Raw genomic sequence first — 17,354 nt, 5'->3', positions numbered from 1 at the left:
ATGTATTTGTGATGCTAAGGAGATGGAGAACCAACAACCAGTAGATTCAACTTAAGTGCTTTCATTTGTGGACTTATCAAATGAGATATTGCAATTATTACAACCTTCAAGGTGACAAAATTGAGATGAAGATCCTCAAGAATGACATGTCTTTCTTCGAATAGATGGCGAGATATGACATGTTTGGTATCACGACCTTGGAAGAAACTCCTATTGTTTGGTGATTTTATTAGAAGTAGAAACAATTCTTGATGGTATTTTAAATTTTTTATTTGGAAGAAGTTACAAAGGCCTCAACAATGACTAAATAACAAGATGGTCTTCTCTTTGTGGTATGAGACACTATCGATGGCTGAGAGGACCTATCAACCATCTTTAAAAAGAATAAAGATTGGAGTGTGCGACAAATACAATTTGTTACGTCTTGGACTTTCTCAACATATAAAGACCACTCCTCATGGAACTTGTCCCTAAAAAGGGAGGTAATATCAAAGACATATATATTTATAACAATAATTACTTATATGATTAGGTAGAAGTAGATAAATATAGATTAATTTCATAAAGTCTTTTAATGAAGCTTCTTAGAAGCTTTATAGATGCGGTTTGACTTTAGATGTATTTGTAGGTCAAAAACTTGGCCAACAAGTTAATCATGTGTTAGTAGCTTATAGAATAAGTTAATTCTGCATAATAGCTTGTGGAACAAGCTAACAATGTGGCACATACATAGATAACTTACCTTATAAGTTAAGACATGTGATTAGCAAAATCAACATGTTTTGGAGGTCTTATAAGACATCACCACGTAGCTCCTAGTTAAGAGTATAAATGGAAGCAAGAGTAAAGCCTTCTTCACTCTTGTCTATGTCGTTTTAGTCTTTAATCTTGTTTCAAGTCTTTCTAGTCTTTTTGTTTTTGACAATAGCCATTCTAGTTAATATTACATCACCTGTTGAGTGACTTTTTAGTTCTCTTCAATGATATAAGAGTGTATTGAGGATTCTCTTTTTTGAGATTCATGTCCTTGAGAACAAGCTATGAATTTAGCTCTTTTAGAAAAAGTGGAGTCATGCCATGAAAGAAGAATTTAATTCTTTGAAAGATCATGGTATATGGAAATTTTCATTTTTATTCAATGGTAGAAAGGCTATCAATTCAAAATGGATTTTGAAGAAAAAGCTTGCTAATGATGGTTCTATTAAATATTTTAAAGGAGAATTGGTTGTTAAAGGCTTTACACAAGTGAAAGATCTTGATTATTAAGAAATTTTTGTGTAATTTGCTTACCTTACAAAAAATTGTATATTTGTTGCAATTGCCACTACCTTTAATTAGAATATTTTATGACTTGATGTTGTTTCAGCTATTTTAAGTGACAAAATTTAAAGAAGGAAATATTTATATGAAAATTTCAAAAGATTTGGAAGTTCTATTGGAATACAAAAGCAAAGTATTGCATTTATTGAAGACTTTATATGATTTGAAGCAATCTAGATGTAGATAGAATGAGAGTTTGAATAAATCTTTATTAAATCTTAGTTAAAAGTACTCAAAATCAGACCCTTAATTGTATACAATGTACATTGAAAGAATAGTTCTTATACTGATTATCTATATCAATAATATATTTATTAATGGTAAGAACTTTGAGAATCTTATGAAGTACAAGGATGAATTGTAAAAGTACTACAAGTTGAAAGACCTTGGTTAACTTAGTGATTTTTTTTGCACTGATTTTTTACAAGATTAAAAAAAAAATGATACTATTAATTTAAATAAAACTAAATACATTTGTTAAAAGCTGGAAGAATTTTGAACGAAAGATAAAAAAGCAATTGCTACACCAATAATACAAAGTTATGTCACTAAGCATGAAAATGATGATCTTTTGGATGCAAAAGATAAAGGTTTATGAAAAAGCTTTAAGTTCATTACTCTACTTTACAATTGATATAAGATATGATATTGCATTTGCTTGTCAATACTTTGCTCAATATATGGCACATCCATATGTCTCACATTGGCAAGGAATCAAAAAAATATTGTGTTACTTGTAAGGAACAAAATATTTGATATTACAATATAGAGGAAAGAAAAAAAAATTTGCAACTTGTAGGCTCCAATAATAGAAAATAGAGCAGATTGTATAGAGACATGCCATTTAGTAAGAGGTTATGTATTTATATTGGGCAGGGCAATTATCACTTGGTCAAACAAAAAGAAATCTTTAGTTTTTGTTTTGTCAATAGAAGTAGAGTATGCAGCAAAAGAGACTTTGTGACTTCATAAAGTACTTAGATATTATGACATTCATAATCTGAAAAGGATTTTGATTTATGAAGATAACTAGAATGCCATTGCTATTACCAAGAATCTAGTATATCATGGCTGTACAAAGCATTGAGATATAGAACATCATTTTACAAGACAATGTGTGCAAAAAGGACAAATTGATTTAGAATATTGTCCCATGGAATAGATGGTAGCAGACATCTTTATGAAACTTCTCTTTAAAGATAAGATTCTAGCTTTAAGATATATGTGAGGTCTTGTTTTAGTAGAGAATTGAGTCCCATTTTTGGAAGAAGAGTATTGAATGTCACTTATTATATGTAACAAAAGTTGTGACTTATTCAACATTTAATTAAGACATTAGAAATGCCCTTGCCTAGGCTTTTGGTACCTTTTATTAGCAACGAATGATATCCATCCAACTTTCATATTTTCATCTTATATTTAGAACAAATCCTTCTTTTTCTAGTCAATTATCAAGAGGAATATCTATAAATTTGCCTAATTTGTTAATAGACACTCAAGCAAATAATCTAATTTTATCCATGTAATGTCAAAGCTCATCACCATAATATATCAACGTAAGCATTTTTTACAATTATATACATAAATGAGAGGAAAATTATATTAAATATCAACCTGCTATTCTACACATTGAATTCACTTCGGCTTGATGTTACTCATATCTCATTTTGGTCTCAAAATGGCAAGGAAGATAGTATATAAACTTTTGAAGGACAATTCGGCATATTGAAATAACTATGACAAATCAAGGTATATTAGTTTTTATTGTTCTTATTTTTACACAAACAAATAATTTAAGATTGAGATCCAAAATTGACAGTTAGTTTCTATTCTATTCTTTCACAAGTATATAAATATTGTAATAAAATTTATTAATTAGTCATGTTGTAATTAAGGATTCAACAAATTTTGGATCAATTTGATAATTGAAAAATCTTCTATTAATGTATATCAATACTTCAATAAAAACATACTATACTATTAGAGGTATAAGTACATATATTTAAATGGATATTTATACCAATGGATTCAAATTGCTTTTCCTTCTCAGAAAACAATTGATGATTTTTTTTAAATCACAATTCTATTCGTTTAATAATGAGAGATAATATGACATAAGATTCTTGGATTTTAAGTCCACAGGATGCTAAGTACCTCTCAAAGAAGCTTGTTGAACATCTTGCTTGCAAGTGTTATAAACCTGCATTAGTTTTATGAACCTTCTAATCTCATCGTTATTTCATTCAAAATCTCTGATCAATAGTTGTACAGAAAGGAAAGAGCAGTATGCTGTGATTGCTTTAGAAAACATCTTGTGTAGCTAAGGTGTCATACTAATTGTTTTAAAATGATTGTTTATCCAGGAGGTGCTGCTAGTTCTTGATTGGACCAGAGGCCTTGACATGCTTCCACAAGCAAGAGAGTTCAACCAGGTACCTCCCTCTGTTTCCTATTGCATCTATTCATTGCTTTAAGAAGAATGTTCAAGTTTTGCGAGTATCATCTAAGAACCACTTCGTAATCGCTAGGGAGTTGGGTGAATATCGTTATGTGGAATTGGGGTTGGGTTCGTACAGGATTAACTACACTAAGCAGGAGTTCTTTTCATCCATTGTCACATGACGTGTAGACAAATGATGTTGATTATTTGGACCCAGCAACTGCATGTACAAAGAAGCAGTAGTAGTCATGTAGCAGTTGCTGAATAGTTCTTAATTTTTTTGAGTTCAACTAGCGGTTGGCGCTTACTTTGCAACGCATTAGTCCAACCATTTTAATGTAGTTTTTATATTACAAAATAGTTTAAAAGGAAGGTAACAACAATCTACATATATAAATATGTCTTCATGACCTAAGCATGAATTTTAAGAATGTAATGTAATAGAATAGAGTAATAAATTTTAGAAATAAAATGCATCTAAAGATGCATGCATTGGAAAATATCCATTCATTGAATAGTGAAATTCAAGATATAACCTTCTTCAATTGAATGGTAAGTTGTCTCAATTGAGAAAACATAATTGAACACCAAAAGAATGCAATTGGATGGAAGGGGACGTCGCCAAAGTATGCATGAATCCTAAACATGCAGAGTTTGAAACAAACTCTTAACTTTTTCATCCACCTGATTCAGGTGTAAATATATATAGGAATTTATATGACAATGCCATGTAAAAACCTCATGATAAACAATGTTTTTAGCCGTTCCCACGGCTTCATTGTTGTCATTGGCAACCTTAATGTTTGCAGGATGTCTACCACAAGACAATGCCACATATAATTGACCATGGCTAAATACTTCATTGCAAAGATAAATGCCAACTCGATCATATGATTGGCCCTGCGATTTGTTGTTGTCATGGCAAAAGCACCAGTGACAGGAAATTGTCTCCGGGAAAGTGTGAATGGCAAGCGGCTATCGTTGCAATGATGTGTGATTCTAGGAATCAATACCTCTTGGCTACGTTAGCGTCCTTCTACAATTTCACATAACAACACACTGGAAGACACTTGCTAAAGACGCAAACAACTACCATTGCACAAACCTTTTGCCAGATTCAAGTTCCTTAGCAACATCAAATATTGGCCACATTTAAGACTTAATTGGTGAGGAGGCAAACCGCTCAATTGTAAAGAATTCAAAAACTCTATTGAGTAATGATGGACATGTTCATCATTCTCGTGAACAAAATCAGCACTAAAACATTGATGTACATCACCAGGTATATGATCGGTGATTTTTCAGTTGATTTCTTGGACATCATCATTCCGTACAGCCAAAATGACGCGCTCAGAAAAATCAACCGGATCATCAAAAATAGCATCAATGAGACCATCAAAAGAATTTCCAAGAGCAACTAATCCTAGCGGTAAATCTACCTTTGGACCGGTTTTGCCGTCACCAATATCTAACAAAAATCATTGAAAGTTTGGTTGACTTTGGAAACGCATGTTAGTGGTCAAATGAAAATGTTGCATTAGTGGAAATAGGTATGAATGTCGCAAGCAAGCTTGAACAGTTTGCTTGTGACCCCCACGTACAACTACAGGCAAAGTTTGGCGAAAATCACCGCCATATAATACTACAACACCACCATTTGGACTATCTATATTGCGTATATCTCGCAATGATCTATCTATAGCTTCAAACATAAAACGATGCCTAGCACAAGCTTCATCAAGTACAATCAATTGTACTTCACGTAAGCTTTGACCTAATGTAGACTGGGCACTAATGTTACAAATTGATGCATCGTGCAACTGTAAAGGAATAGCAAGAGCTGAATGTGCCGTTCGCCCTTCATTCAAAAAGCATGCGGTAATTCCACTTGTTGCCATTGCCATACACTTGACATTACGACCACGAAAATAACCCAATATGGTGTTATACAAAAAGGTCTTACTTGTACCACCAGGACCATCTAAAAAGAAAAGCCGATCTGGAAAATCAGAATTTAAAACGGCACTGGTCACCGCATTAAAAACAATGTATTGTTCTTCGTTGAGCCTACCTACATCCTCCTCTAGAAAAGTAGTGTTTTGGTTATCAAAATCAATATTGTCATTGGAATCACCGCCAACATCAACAATGTTTGAATAACCAAACTCATTCAATTCTTCATTATTAAAAAAATCTGTAAGATGTTTGTCTGATGATGACAAATATTCTTCAATGGACAAAATTGCTTTGCAATAGCGATTTTGATCATTGCACCAATCATCAGACATAGCATCAAGATGTGTCTTTAGTAAGCTAAGAGGATCTAGCAGTTGTCCAAACACAAGAAGTGTTGCAAACAACCACCGAACTTGTTTAGGCAACGCAATGACAGTTGCCTCTTGCAGAGAATTTTTCCATTCAAAATCATCTTGTAAAAGTCTTCTTGCAATACAAGCGGCCTTGTACATTGGATGCACTATATCATGAAAACAAAGAAGGTCCTCAAATGAAGTTGGTGCCTCGACATGAGTCAACAACAAACGCAAGTAAAATACTTCGGTACCAATGGGAACCATGTTTATCTGACCAAAAACTTTTATCTTACGTTGTCGTATTACGTGCTTTCTTGCTCGAGAACGTGCCAAACGTCTGGCTGTAGAAGGTAGTATGGAGATTCGTCAATAGTCAAGCAATCTATCAGTTTTTGACTGTTGGAATATACACGACTGCAAGAATACACCATAAATCTATACGGATGTCCTTTGACTGCTTGTCAAAGTCCTTTTTTGTCCCAGCCGGTAGGTCTCTAGACGTTACAGAGAACCCCGAACAACCCAAACTGTTAATCTTCAATACCGCTTTGTACTTACGATCTTGTATCCACTGACTGTCTTGTTAGATTAACCCAATAAATTTCATTCACTCCCCATACTCAATCCTATAGACACCCTTTTAAATATTCATCACAGACGTAACTCGATTTCATAAAACAGTCAAGAGTAATCAAATCCACTTCATTAAAAATCCCGATTCACCATTACAACATTGACTTCAGCAACGATTGCCTCAGTCTTTCCAAAACCCTATGAAGAAGAAAAACCCAATTCTCTGTCTTTTCTTCCCCGACCCGAAGCATGAAGCTAGCTCTCTCTAATCCCCTCTCAAAAACTTCCCCCCCCAAAACTATATCTCTCCTCTAACCTTATCCTCTGAATTTCTTCAATCTTCCATCTTAGATCTGGAATTGGCTCCCACCGTCAAGCTTGGATCCAAAATTGGCTCTCGCCGTCAGAGCTTTCTCCTCCGTTTTTACCTTTAAGAAATCCATTTACTGAAAACAACGTTCCCTGAAACGACACAGAGAATAGGACAGCCTGAAACAGAATCGAACCTCGTACTTGGGTCTACATTGAGTCGCCCGACCAATTCAAGTCTCATATTGGATAAGAGTCCAGTAGTAAGACATGAATGTTCCCGTAATTGGATCAAATTGGTCCTTCACGTCAGATTGGCTGAGGCCCGTAGTAAGACCTGGATTTTTCCGTAATTAGACTGTATTGAGTTACCCGGCCAATTCAGGTCTCATATTGGGTAAGAGGACCCGGATTGGATTCTCGAAATTGGATCCAATTGGCTCTTCGAACCAGGCTCACCTGTCGTGTGAATTGGTCCTTACTCTTCTTGCTGACTCCCGTTATTGGAATCGAACAGAGCATTTCAGTATGCCACGACTGACTGTAATGGGGTGACAGAACCTGGCCACTCAATATTTGCACTGGAGTTAGTCGTTGCTCCCAATATTCGAGATAACTGAATATTAATAAAAGTCCCCTTTCTTTATATTTTCAAGGTATACTCGTGTTACAACACGACATCCACCCCCTCTGAACCTGTGCATCCTCCGGTATGCACCAATTTATCCAATTGTGGTTTGATTCAGAATATATCCTCTACGTCTTTTTCCAGTTCATCTTTGTCACCTTCATTATCCAAATCACTTTCATCTTTTTGCTGCGGAATCTCTATACCTACATTAAGGTCTTCCATATTCATCTCTGCATGTCTTCGTTTAAATATTTTTACTCGCTTCCCTGCAATTGGTATTTTCAATTTTGTACCATCTAACTCCCATAACGAGTAAGTCGCATTATCATGAACTGTTGTTACCACATATGGTCCAAACCAACGTTTTCAAAATTTTCGCAAAGTACTATGTTGATTATCCAGACTATTGTCATAAACAAGTACCTAGTCACCTTCCTCGATTGCTTTTGGTCTCAATCGATGTTGCTTATCGAATCGTGCCTTATTTTGTAACCTAGCTCTTTTTAACCTTTCCAATGCTATTTGGACATCTTCCGTTCTTTGCTCCAATTGTTGAATCCTAATAGCCAGAAGTTCTTTTCTTGTCAATCCATCTTTCCATGGTAGCATACTCCAAGTTAGTACCTTTTCTTCAATCGGCATAATTGGTTTTTGACCTGTCATAAGTTCTACTGGCAAATATCCTACCACCGAACTATGTGTTGTTCGATCAGCCCATAATGCAAATGACAAAAGCCGTGGCCACTCTTTAACTTTTCCATTACAAGCTTTAACCAACACTTTCATAATCGGTGGGTGACCGCGTTCGCTTTTTGCATTCCCTTCTGGATTATAAGCAGTAGTCATTGATAGTTTAACTCCACATCTTTCAAAGAACTTACGAACTTCTTGTGCATTTAATTCTCCACGATCTGCAGTGATTTTTCCTATGCATCCGTAGCGGCAAATGACATCTTCAAGCAAAAACCTACAAATCCCCTCTGTAGATTTTGTCCTCAATGCTCTTCCTTCTACTTGATTTGATAAATCTTCTCGAGCTAAAACCAAATATCTCATCTGCCATAACCTAACCGGCATAATAACCAAATCAATAACCCATTTAAAATAAATAGCCAGAGGATACGTAGGATGAAGACCATCTCGATGTCGGATATTAAAATACGATTGACAGATTTCACATGACTCTACAAATGAGAGCACATCTCGATACATATTTTTCCACCAATATCGTTCCTTGAGTTTAGCAAAAGTAGCCCAGATTCCTCTATGCCCTGCCCATAAACTATCATGAAACTCTTTTTATAATTTTAGTCTTTCTTCTTTTTTGCCTATCACTTGCTGTGGTATCCCAATTCCTTTCTTCGGTCTCTTCCATAAGAATCCATCTCGAAGTAAAAATCCATATGCTTTTTTTCTTATTTGTTTGAATTTTTCTGTAGACCAATTTTTCTGCTTAGTCAAGGTATTCAAGTAATGACCAATATCCAATAATTCTCCTTCATAAGATTCTTCAAGAAATAGCTTGTCTTCTCTGTTGAGATTTGATATTGAATAGAATTTCAATTCGACGTCATCAATGTCTTCAACCATTTTGTCCTCCCTCTCGTATCTTGCTCGAGATAGCATGTCTGCTACTAAATTTTCTTTTCCAATAATATGCTTAAATTCTGGATTTAGTGACTTAATATAAGCAATTCATCTCAACATCGCAATATCTAGCGTTGAACAGTTAATAATCATTCCAAGCAATGCCAAGCAATCTGTTTCAATTACTACTACTGTCCCAATCAAATAGTCTTTTTCAGCTTTCATAGCCGAAACGACTCCCCAAAGTTCTCTTTTGACTTGCGAATATGCACGCTAACGAATACTTAAAACTTTAGCCCCAAATCGAACTGCAAATCTACTCCCATTTGAATCATCTTGACCCACAGCCCATCCAATGGCAATTGGACTAGCCTCCACAGTAAGAATCACTGGTCTGTTGCACTTATAATCAACCTTCCTCAATATTGGAGGTGACATCAATAATTTCTTCAATCTTTATATTGCCTGAATATGCCTTTCTTTCCATTTAAATCGGTAACCCTTGCGTAGCAGTTCATATAATGGATCCGCTATGTGAGCAAAATGAGGGATCCAGATTCGATAAAATACACATGCACCCAAAAACCTGCGAACCTCTGTTAAAGAATCACACTCCACTTTCATCCTTCCAATTACATCAACTTTAGTCGGATCTGGTTTTCTTCCGTAAGATCCACATAAATGTCCAACAATCACAACCTCTCATACTCCAAATACGGACTTCATACCCGATAATGTAAGATGAACATCTCCAAGCCGAGTTAAAATCTTTTCACAATCTTGTATATGATCAACAACATATCTGCGACACCCCCTCGTATCTAAAGTTTCATCCTTGTCTCCTTCTCTTCACCCTTTTATAGGAACATCATCCAGAAAAGGCATAGTCTTTTCCGGAATAAAATCTCTCAATACCTTATTCATCTCATTCATCATATGCGCAACTGAGTTGGTCGCGCCTTGAGGAAGAGTGCACATTCTAACCAATCCAAGCAGTGCCCTCATCGTTGTCATATCTATACTTCCTTCGGCAAGTTGAAATTGATCATAACCTGAATACAAATCACCCATTGAATAGATCGCCCTTCCAGCAAACGCCTCAGCAAATTCATCCACAATAGGCCCAATTCCAGCATTCCTAACAGTTACTGCATTCACCGGTTGCATATATTGAATAAACCGTAGTGACCCATTCTTCTTAGGTACCGTAAACCATCGACTAGAATACGGCGCAAATGAAGGTTCCAATATTTTCATCTTTAACTTTTTTTTAATAGTTCCACCAATTTAGATAAATGAATCCTCGGTACTGGAATCGGTCTTAGATTCCAAGGTACATGCGGTACAGTGAAGATAACCATAGGTGTTATAATATTTGGATCCACACACCCAATTTCATGAGATTCGAAGGCAAACGATCTACCTTGTTTAGCCAACATCTTTTTGAAGCAAGTAATTTCTTCTGGCAATAAAGAACCATCAGAACCAATCTTTAATTCTTCAAAAGTCTCTTTAGTAAACTGATGTCCAATACTCATTGGATCTCTTAAACTTGCTTCTTTTGATGCTTCTCCCATTTGTTCTTTAGAATCCTCTGGTAATGGTCCGGCAACAGGCTTTACCTTCTTATCTGCCGTTTTATATCTCGTCTCTACTGTGACTTCTGGTGCTTGAAAAGATTCAAGCATGGTATAAACCTCTCTCGAATGAATCTCAACAATCTTATCATTATCCCCTAACCCAATAGATGTAATCAATTCCAATGAATCTTCCAGCCCATTTTCTTCATAAACACCCAAAATCCTCTCATCATCTTGCAATGTACCTATCTTGCGTAACTGTCCTTCAATATCATATAATCTTTTTCTTTCTTTTCTTTTAAAATCTTCAACTTTCTTATACATAATATTTCCATTCTCCAATATACCAATAAAACTCGCATCAAAGGCACCTTCATCTCGCGAGAGTACCTCCTCTTTTGTACCTCCATAATCTCGCTTTACAGTGGTACCTCCCCAAAATCCTTAAATCCTTCAACAATCTTTGGCAATGGTTTCTCCCTCAACCTATCTCGATTCCGTTCATGGTTAGGAGGTACTGTTAGAAATTGTACAGCTTTCCTCCCATCCTTGCTACGTACCCTTGTATAAACAGAACCATCGTCAAGTACTTTTGTTTCCATCAGTGTTGCCGTAATATAAGGTTGTCCTAAAATCAACGAATAAGACGTTGTAACTTGAACGAAGAAATGTTGCTCCGTCGCAACATCCCCAATCCGAATTTTGACATCTAGACAAGCTCCATATAATTCGCCCCGTGTGTTATTAGCTGCTCGTATTGCCCATCCATGTTCCATGTCAATTGGCCATTTTTGCTTCTTATAAAGATCTTTAGACATGAGATTTATTTCAGAACCATGGTCGACTAAAGCAACAACTAGTTCTTCTATATCTCCTACTTTCACCAATACCTCAGTAGTTGCCCTTGCCCAATGCTTTCGAGTATAATGGCTCAAAGTTTCCATTTCCTTGTCACTAGAATCTTCGAAACGTACTCGTTGATTATACCCATTCTTTTCATTTGTTGGTTGCTTATAACCAATATCAACCTCTTCTTCATCTTTATTTATTCTTGCATCAATAGCATGACTCATTCTAGTTTCACCCATTAATTACCTCTTTCGCTTAATGCTGTCAATGATGACATCATGAAACTCCTTCTTTGCAATTCTCAAGACTTCTTTCAAAGTGAATTCCACCTTAGCGTTTAATATACGTTCTTCCAGCACCCCTTTCAAATCTATTGCTGCTTCAATGTCAGAAAGTAGCTTATAAGCAATTGATTTGCCTTTATCTTTTGTCTCCTTTGTTTTTTCTCCCAATGATGCTGAGGTATCCTTTACAGGCAATTCTTATGAAGCTGCCTCCCGAGCCTTGTCTCCTCGAGTTTGCCTCTTAGAAGAATTTCCTTCTTTAGTATCATCAAAATTTCCTCGTCTCTTTTCTTCCATCAAAGCTTCATGTTGGCTCTTAGCAATATATGCATGAACTGAAAGAGACTCAACAGGATCCTCCCAACCTGTTCTACCTCGTATTGTAGCTGCAGTCCTCAATAACGCTTCTCGAGGTAATTTCCCTTCTTGCATTGTAGAAACGGCAGAAGCCCAAAACTCACTAGTTTCCGTACTTCCACCAATTTCATCATCTACTCTAGCACCATAACTTGCACTTTCTCGTGCTACTGTTTCATGCCCTTTTAAGTAATCTTGAACCAATGCTCTCATTCCTCCCTTACCAAAATTGGTTTGAAGAAGATCCTCTCTATTTTTCAATGCTATCTTCCCATCTTTCCAGTAAATAATTCCCTGCCGTATCATATTATTAAATTCATTGCAATTTTTTCTAGTGTGTGAAGCATCATCACACCAAATGCATCTTTGTACATATCCTTGTTTTGAAACATTCTTCGAATTATTTATAGAAGTATTCTCTTCAAGTCTTGCCAATTTGATTTGAAGATCTTGCATTCCTCGTATAATTTCTTCCATCTCCATATCTGCTTTCTTTGATAAGGATGTCGAAGGTTGAACTGTAGGCATTGTTGGTGGTGTTGTACGTATTGGAGCTTTGGGTGCTTGTACTGTTTTCTGAATATTGCTCCTATCCTTCCTCCTTTCTCTTTTTGTAAGCAATCCCACTGCATCTTCAACGTTCTTCCACTTCGTTGTCAATCCTTCATCTTCTTCTTTGCCTTCAAGAAGGAGTTCTAATTTTCCTTACAATTCTCCATCAGCAGCTTGAAGAAATAGATCAACTTTGTTCGGCTCCAATGTCAATTTTTCTACCTTCGATAATTGAGAGTACTGCCTCTCAAATTCCCTTAGTAGCTCTGTTGCTTGCAAATTCTTATTGGGCCGTTCAATCCATCCCAGAAACAGCTTCTTAGTAACGCGATCAGTATCTTCCAAGAAATATTCGTCTTTCAATGCATGTGAAAAATCCTCCCATGAATTCCCATAACGATCCATAATCGATGTAATGTGGTCTCTTATCTCCGGTATCGTGGCAAGTCCAAATAGTGCAACCATTTTCTTCTCAGAAACCTGATTTAATTCCATTTCACGAACATAACATCTTAAGTACCTTGAAATGTTCCTTCCATCAAATTGATCAATTTTATTGACCACTGCTTGTAATGCTTTGGTTGCCAAAGCTTCCTTTCGATCATTGCTTTGTTGTTGCTGCATTGACAATGAGAAGGCTTGAAACATACTAGCAATAGACAGATCCATGTGCATACCTTGTCCTTTAGAAGACTCCCCACTAGAAACTCCTCCCAAAAATCCTTCAAAATTTTTATTTTCATTTTCCATAAAATAAAGATAAAATCAACCAAAATCCAATACCTTCTACCTCAAGCTTTCACATTGGGTTCACCACTTTTTTCGTATTACGTGCTTTCCTGCTCGAGAACGCGCTGGACGTCTGGCTGTAGAAGGTAGTATGGAGATTCGTCAATAGTCAAGCAATCTATCAGTTTTTGACTGTTGGAATATACACGACTGCAAGAATATACCATAAATCTATACGGATGTCCTTTGACTGCTTGTCAAAGTCCTTTTTTGTCCCAGCCGGTAGGTCTCTAGACGTTACAGAGAACCCCGAACAACCCAAACTGTTAATCTTCAATACCGCTTTGTACTTACGATCTTGTATCCACTGACTGTCTTGTTAGATTAACCCAATAAATTTCATTCACTCCCCATACTCAATCCTATAGACACCCTTTTAAATATTCATCACAGACGTAACTCGATTTCATAAAACAGTCAAGAGTAATCAAATCCACTTCATTAAAAATCCCGATTCACCATTACAACATTGACTTCAGCAACGATTGCCTCAGTCTTTCCAAAACCCTATGAAGAAGAAAAACCCAATTCTCTGTCTTTTCTTCCCCGACCCGAAGCATGAAGCTAGCTCTCTCTAATCCCCTCTCAAAAACTTCCCCCCCCAAAACTATATCTCTCCTCTAACCTTATCCTCTGAATTTCTTCAATCTTCCATCTTAGATCTGGAATTGGCTCCCACCGTCAAGCTTGGATCCAAAATTGGCTCTCGCCGTCAGAGCTTTCTCCTCCGTTTTTACCTTTAAGAAATCCATTTACTGAAAACAACGTTCCCTGAAACGACACAGAGAATAGGACAGCCTGAAACAGAATCGAACCTCGTACTTGGGTCTACATTGAGTCGCCCGACCAATTCAAGTCTCATATTGGATAAGAGTCCAGTAGTAAGACCTGGATGTTCCCGTAATTGGATCAAATTGGTCCTTCGCGTCAGATTGGCTGAGGCCCGTAGTAAGACCTGGATTTTTTCGTAATTAGATTGTATTGAGTTACCCGACCAATTCAGGTCTCATATTGGGTAAGAGGACCCGGATTGGATTCTCGAAATTGGATCCAATTGGCTCTTCGAACCAGGCTCACCCGTCGTGTGAATTGGTCCTTACTCTTCTTGCTGACTCCCGTTATTGGAATCGAACTGAGCATTTCAGTATGCCCCGACTGACTGTAACGGGGTGACTGAACCTGGCCACTCAGTATTTGTACTGGAGTTGGTTGTTGCTCCCAATATTCGAGGTAACTGAATATTAATAAAAGTCCCCTTTTTTTATATTTTCAAGGTATACTCGTGTTACAACACGACAACGTACTCTTCTTTCCCACACGTTATTCTTCACATCCCACTTGTAATAGAGTGGAAGATCCATGTAACGAAGAAGCATATGGTTGCCTTGATTGCCAGAAGCAATTAAGGCACGAATATGACAATTAAGCTCAAAAAACTTGGTGAGTTTAGTCTCAGCATTTTGATCAATCACCGAGTGCAAAGATGTTCCTTCCTTAAAAGTAACATATTGCTGACCGGGAAGGTGAACAGGCAAACGACAAATACTATGGCTCTTATTATTAGTTTCAAAACCAAAGAGCCTCCAACATGCTTCTTGGGCAGCCACATAACGACCCTCCAAGAAATCCTTAATCTCATCTACCACTTCATCTGTTTCTACAACACCACGATCTGGACCTTTAAAAATATACTTGTGGAGGTATTTGACAGTTTTTACAGAACTGCAAATTTCCACATTAATGTGACAATTAAACCGACCTATCAAATATGGATTGTATGGCATAACCCATCGATTGTCTAAACGGAAAATTTGTCCACGTACACGTTTCTTGATATATCGACCTTGATTTCGACGACGGTACAAAACATATCCATCACCATCCACCTCGGTAGTATCTCGAGCTTGCATCGGATAGTTCTTTGTACATCTATCGTCTTCCATGCATGGACAATTGAGATTGTCCATACCACATGGTCCATGCATCATGTGCTTGGCAACCGTGGCATACAATTGCGGTTGTCTATCTAAATCAGGAATCTCCGCACATACTATCTTATCTACAAGGTCACAGTCATTGACCTTGTCTTTCAACCAAAGAAGAATGTGTGCATGAGGAAGACCACGTTTTTGAAACTCAATAGTGTAACAAAAAGCAATTGTCTCTCCCATGACATTCTTCTTCGTAATCTCATCCATCAATGCTCTTAACTTGAGCTCAAAAACACGCACAACAATATCTGGACGATCAGGAGGATTTTGACCTAGCTCAAGCTCATCAAGAATCTCAGGCCAGGTCGGATTACATGTCATTGTCACAAACAAATCGGGTTTTCCTAAAACTCTAACCAAAACCATACTATCATGAAAGAGTTTTTGCATGTATCGGGGGGAACCAATGAATGTTGCAGGTAAGACAATGCGACGCCCAATGCGTGCTCCATTGTCTTCCTGCAAAGCATCTACGACCCCTTGATAGCACTCTACACGAAGTTCAGTTTGATGTTGCCTAATGAAAAGCAAATTTTCATGTTCTACACGTAAATACTGATCCACTACATATTGCTGGAATAATCTACCAGCCTTATGTAATACATTAGATTCTGAGCGCTTTTGAAGCAAATATTGGACATATGACTTTAAAGTCACTCCAGTATCTACTTTAAAAGTTGGTGACCACCCACATCGTCCATCACGAAACAACAAAGGATAGGATAAAGCATCGTAAGCTGGATGAATTTCTTTTATTCGTATTAAATCTCCACCACGTTGGTGAAGAATAATATCTCTACCAAAATTCATGTATTGTTCGTCAAGAACAATAGCAGTAACTTCTGGAACTACTTGGCGATTATATCGACGGGGATGTTCACCAAAAGGAACCTCACCGGAGATACGAAGTCCCATGTTTTGTCCCCTTTGAAGAACATCACGCGAAGACTTAAAACCACGAACCAACGCATTTATGGATTCTAAAACTTCTTGAATGTTGTTAACAACATCACGATGAAGATCATCAAAAATCTCCATACGACGATTTGTTTGTAAACCATCATCCAAGAAATAAATTTGTGCAAATCTAGCACCTTCGTCTAAATCGGGTTGTAAATTTCCAATGTGATGGCATAACTCTCCGTTCACACGAAAAGTATATACCCCTCTACCTTCAACTTGGCCAGACTGAAACTTACTACGCATACTTGTAAATGCAAAAGCTTGATTATACTTTCGAATGGATTTAAGGAACTCTCGAGATTTAGGTGTTGTGCCTATATAAAGCTCATTGAGCATTGGATGGACAATGGGGTGATTAACATATTCATTGGCAATTTTGCCATTGTAACAACAAATGGTATTTTTTTCTTTTTTAAAACGAAAAGCCAAACATTTTGGACATTGGATGCACATTGATCCAACACTATCAACATTGACATCTACAAAATTATCAATGGTAGACAAAGCACGAGCCATTCTCTAGAAAGATGACAATATAATAAAAAAAGTGGAATTTAGGATAGGAGAATGAAGACCCTATCATAAATTCTAAACTCCACAAAGATAAAAAGATATATCAATAAATAGGATTTAGTGTAGGATAGAAGAAATCCTACCCTAAATCCTAAACTCCACAAAGATTGAAAAAATTGATAAGAAAAAGCAGAGTTTAATGTAGGATAACAAAAATCCTAACGTGAATCCCAAACCATTTCAAAACTCACAAAAGTAAGGTTTTTGATAGTACCTTTGTAAGCTTGTGCTCCAAGAAAGTTGC

The 17,354-nt window shown here is 36.7% G+C and overlaps 1 protein-coding gene across 1 annotated transcript; it reads right to left on the bottom strand.

Moving 5' to 3' along the window:
- Positions 1 to 5,061: 5,061 nt before the first annotated feature.
- LOC112291853 (uncharacterized) lies at positions 5,062 to 16,780 on the bottom strand. Its single transcript, XM_024539767.1, has 3 exons — positions 14,888 to 16,780; positions 5,362 to 6,342; positions 5,062 to 5,199 (listed from the first exon to the last, which is right to left on the bottom strand). Exons 1-3 carry the CDS (start codon positions 16,778 to 16,780, stop codon positions 5,062 to 5,064), a joined length of 3,012 nt encoding a protein of 1,003 aa, XP_024395535.1.
- Positions 16,781 to 17,354: the final 574 nt, after the last annotated feature.

Source organism: Physcomitrium patens, chromosome 14 (assembly GCF_059467195.1).
Source record: "Physcomitrium patens ecotype Gransden chromosome 14, ASM5946719v1, whole genome shotgun sequence".
Lineage (NCBI taxonomy): Eukaryota > Viridiplantae > Streptophyta > Bryopsida > Funariales > Funariaceae > Physcomitrium > Physcomitrium patens.
The sequence above is the reverse complement of the archived record's forward strand: the minus strand, read 5'-3'. Positions and strand labels throughout refer to the sequence as shown.

What these genes read in the sequence shown, in the direction of transcription:
- LOC112291853 (XM_024539767.1), bottom strand. Translation starts at nt 16,780, where the DNA reads ATGCGTAGTAAGTTTCAGTCTGGCCAAGTTGAAGGTAGAGGGGTATAT. An exon ending in ATAACGTGTGGGAAAGAAGA is followed by an intron (nt 6,343 to 14,887) that starts GTACGTTGTCGT and finishes GTTTTTGGTCAG; the next exon opens with ATAAACATGGTTCCCATTGG. An exon ending in GCCAAACTTTGCCTGTAGTT is followed by an intron (nt 5,200 to 5,361) that starts GTACGTGGGGGT and finishes ACCGGTCCAAAG; the next exon opens with GTAGATTTACCGCTAGGATT.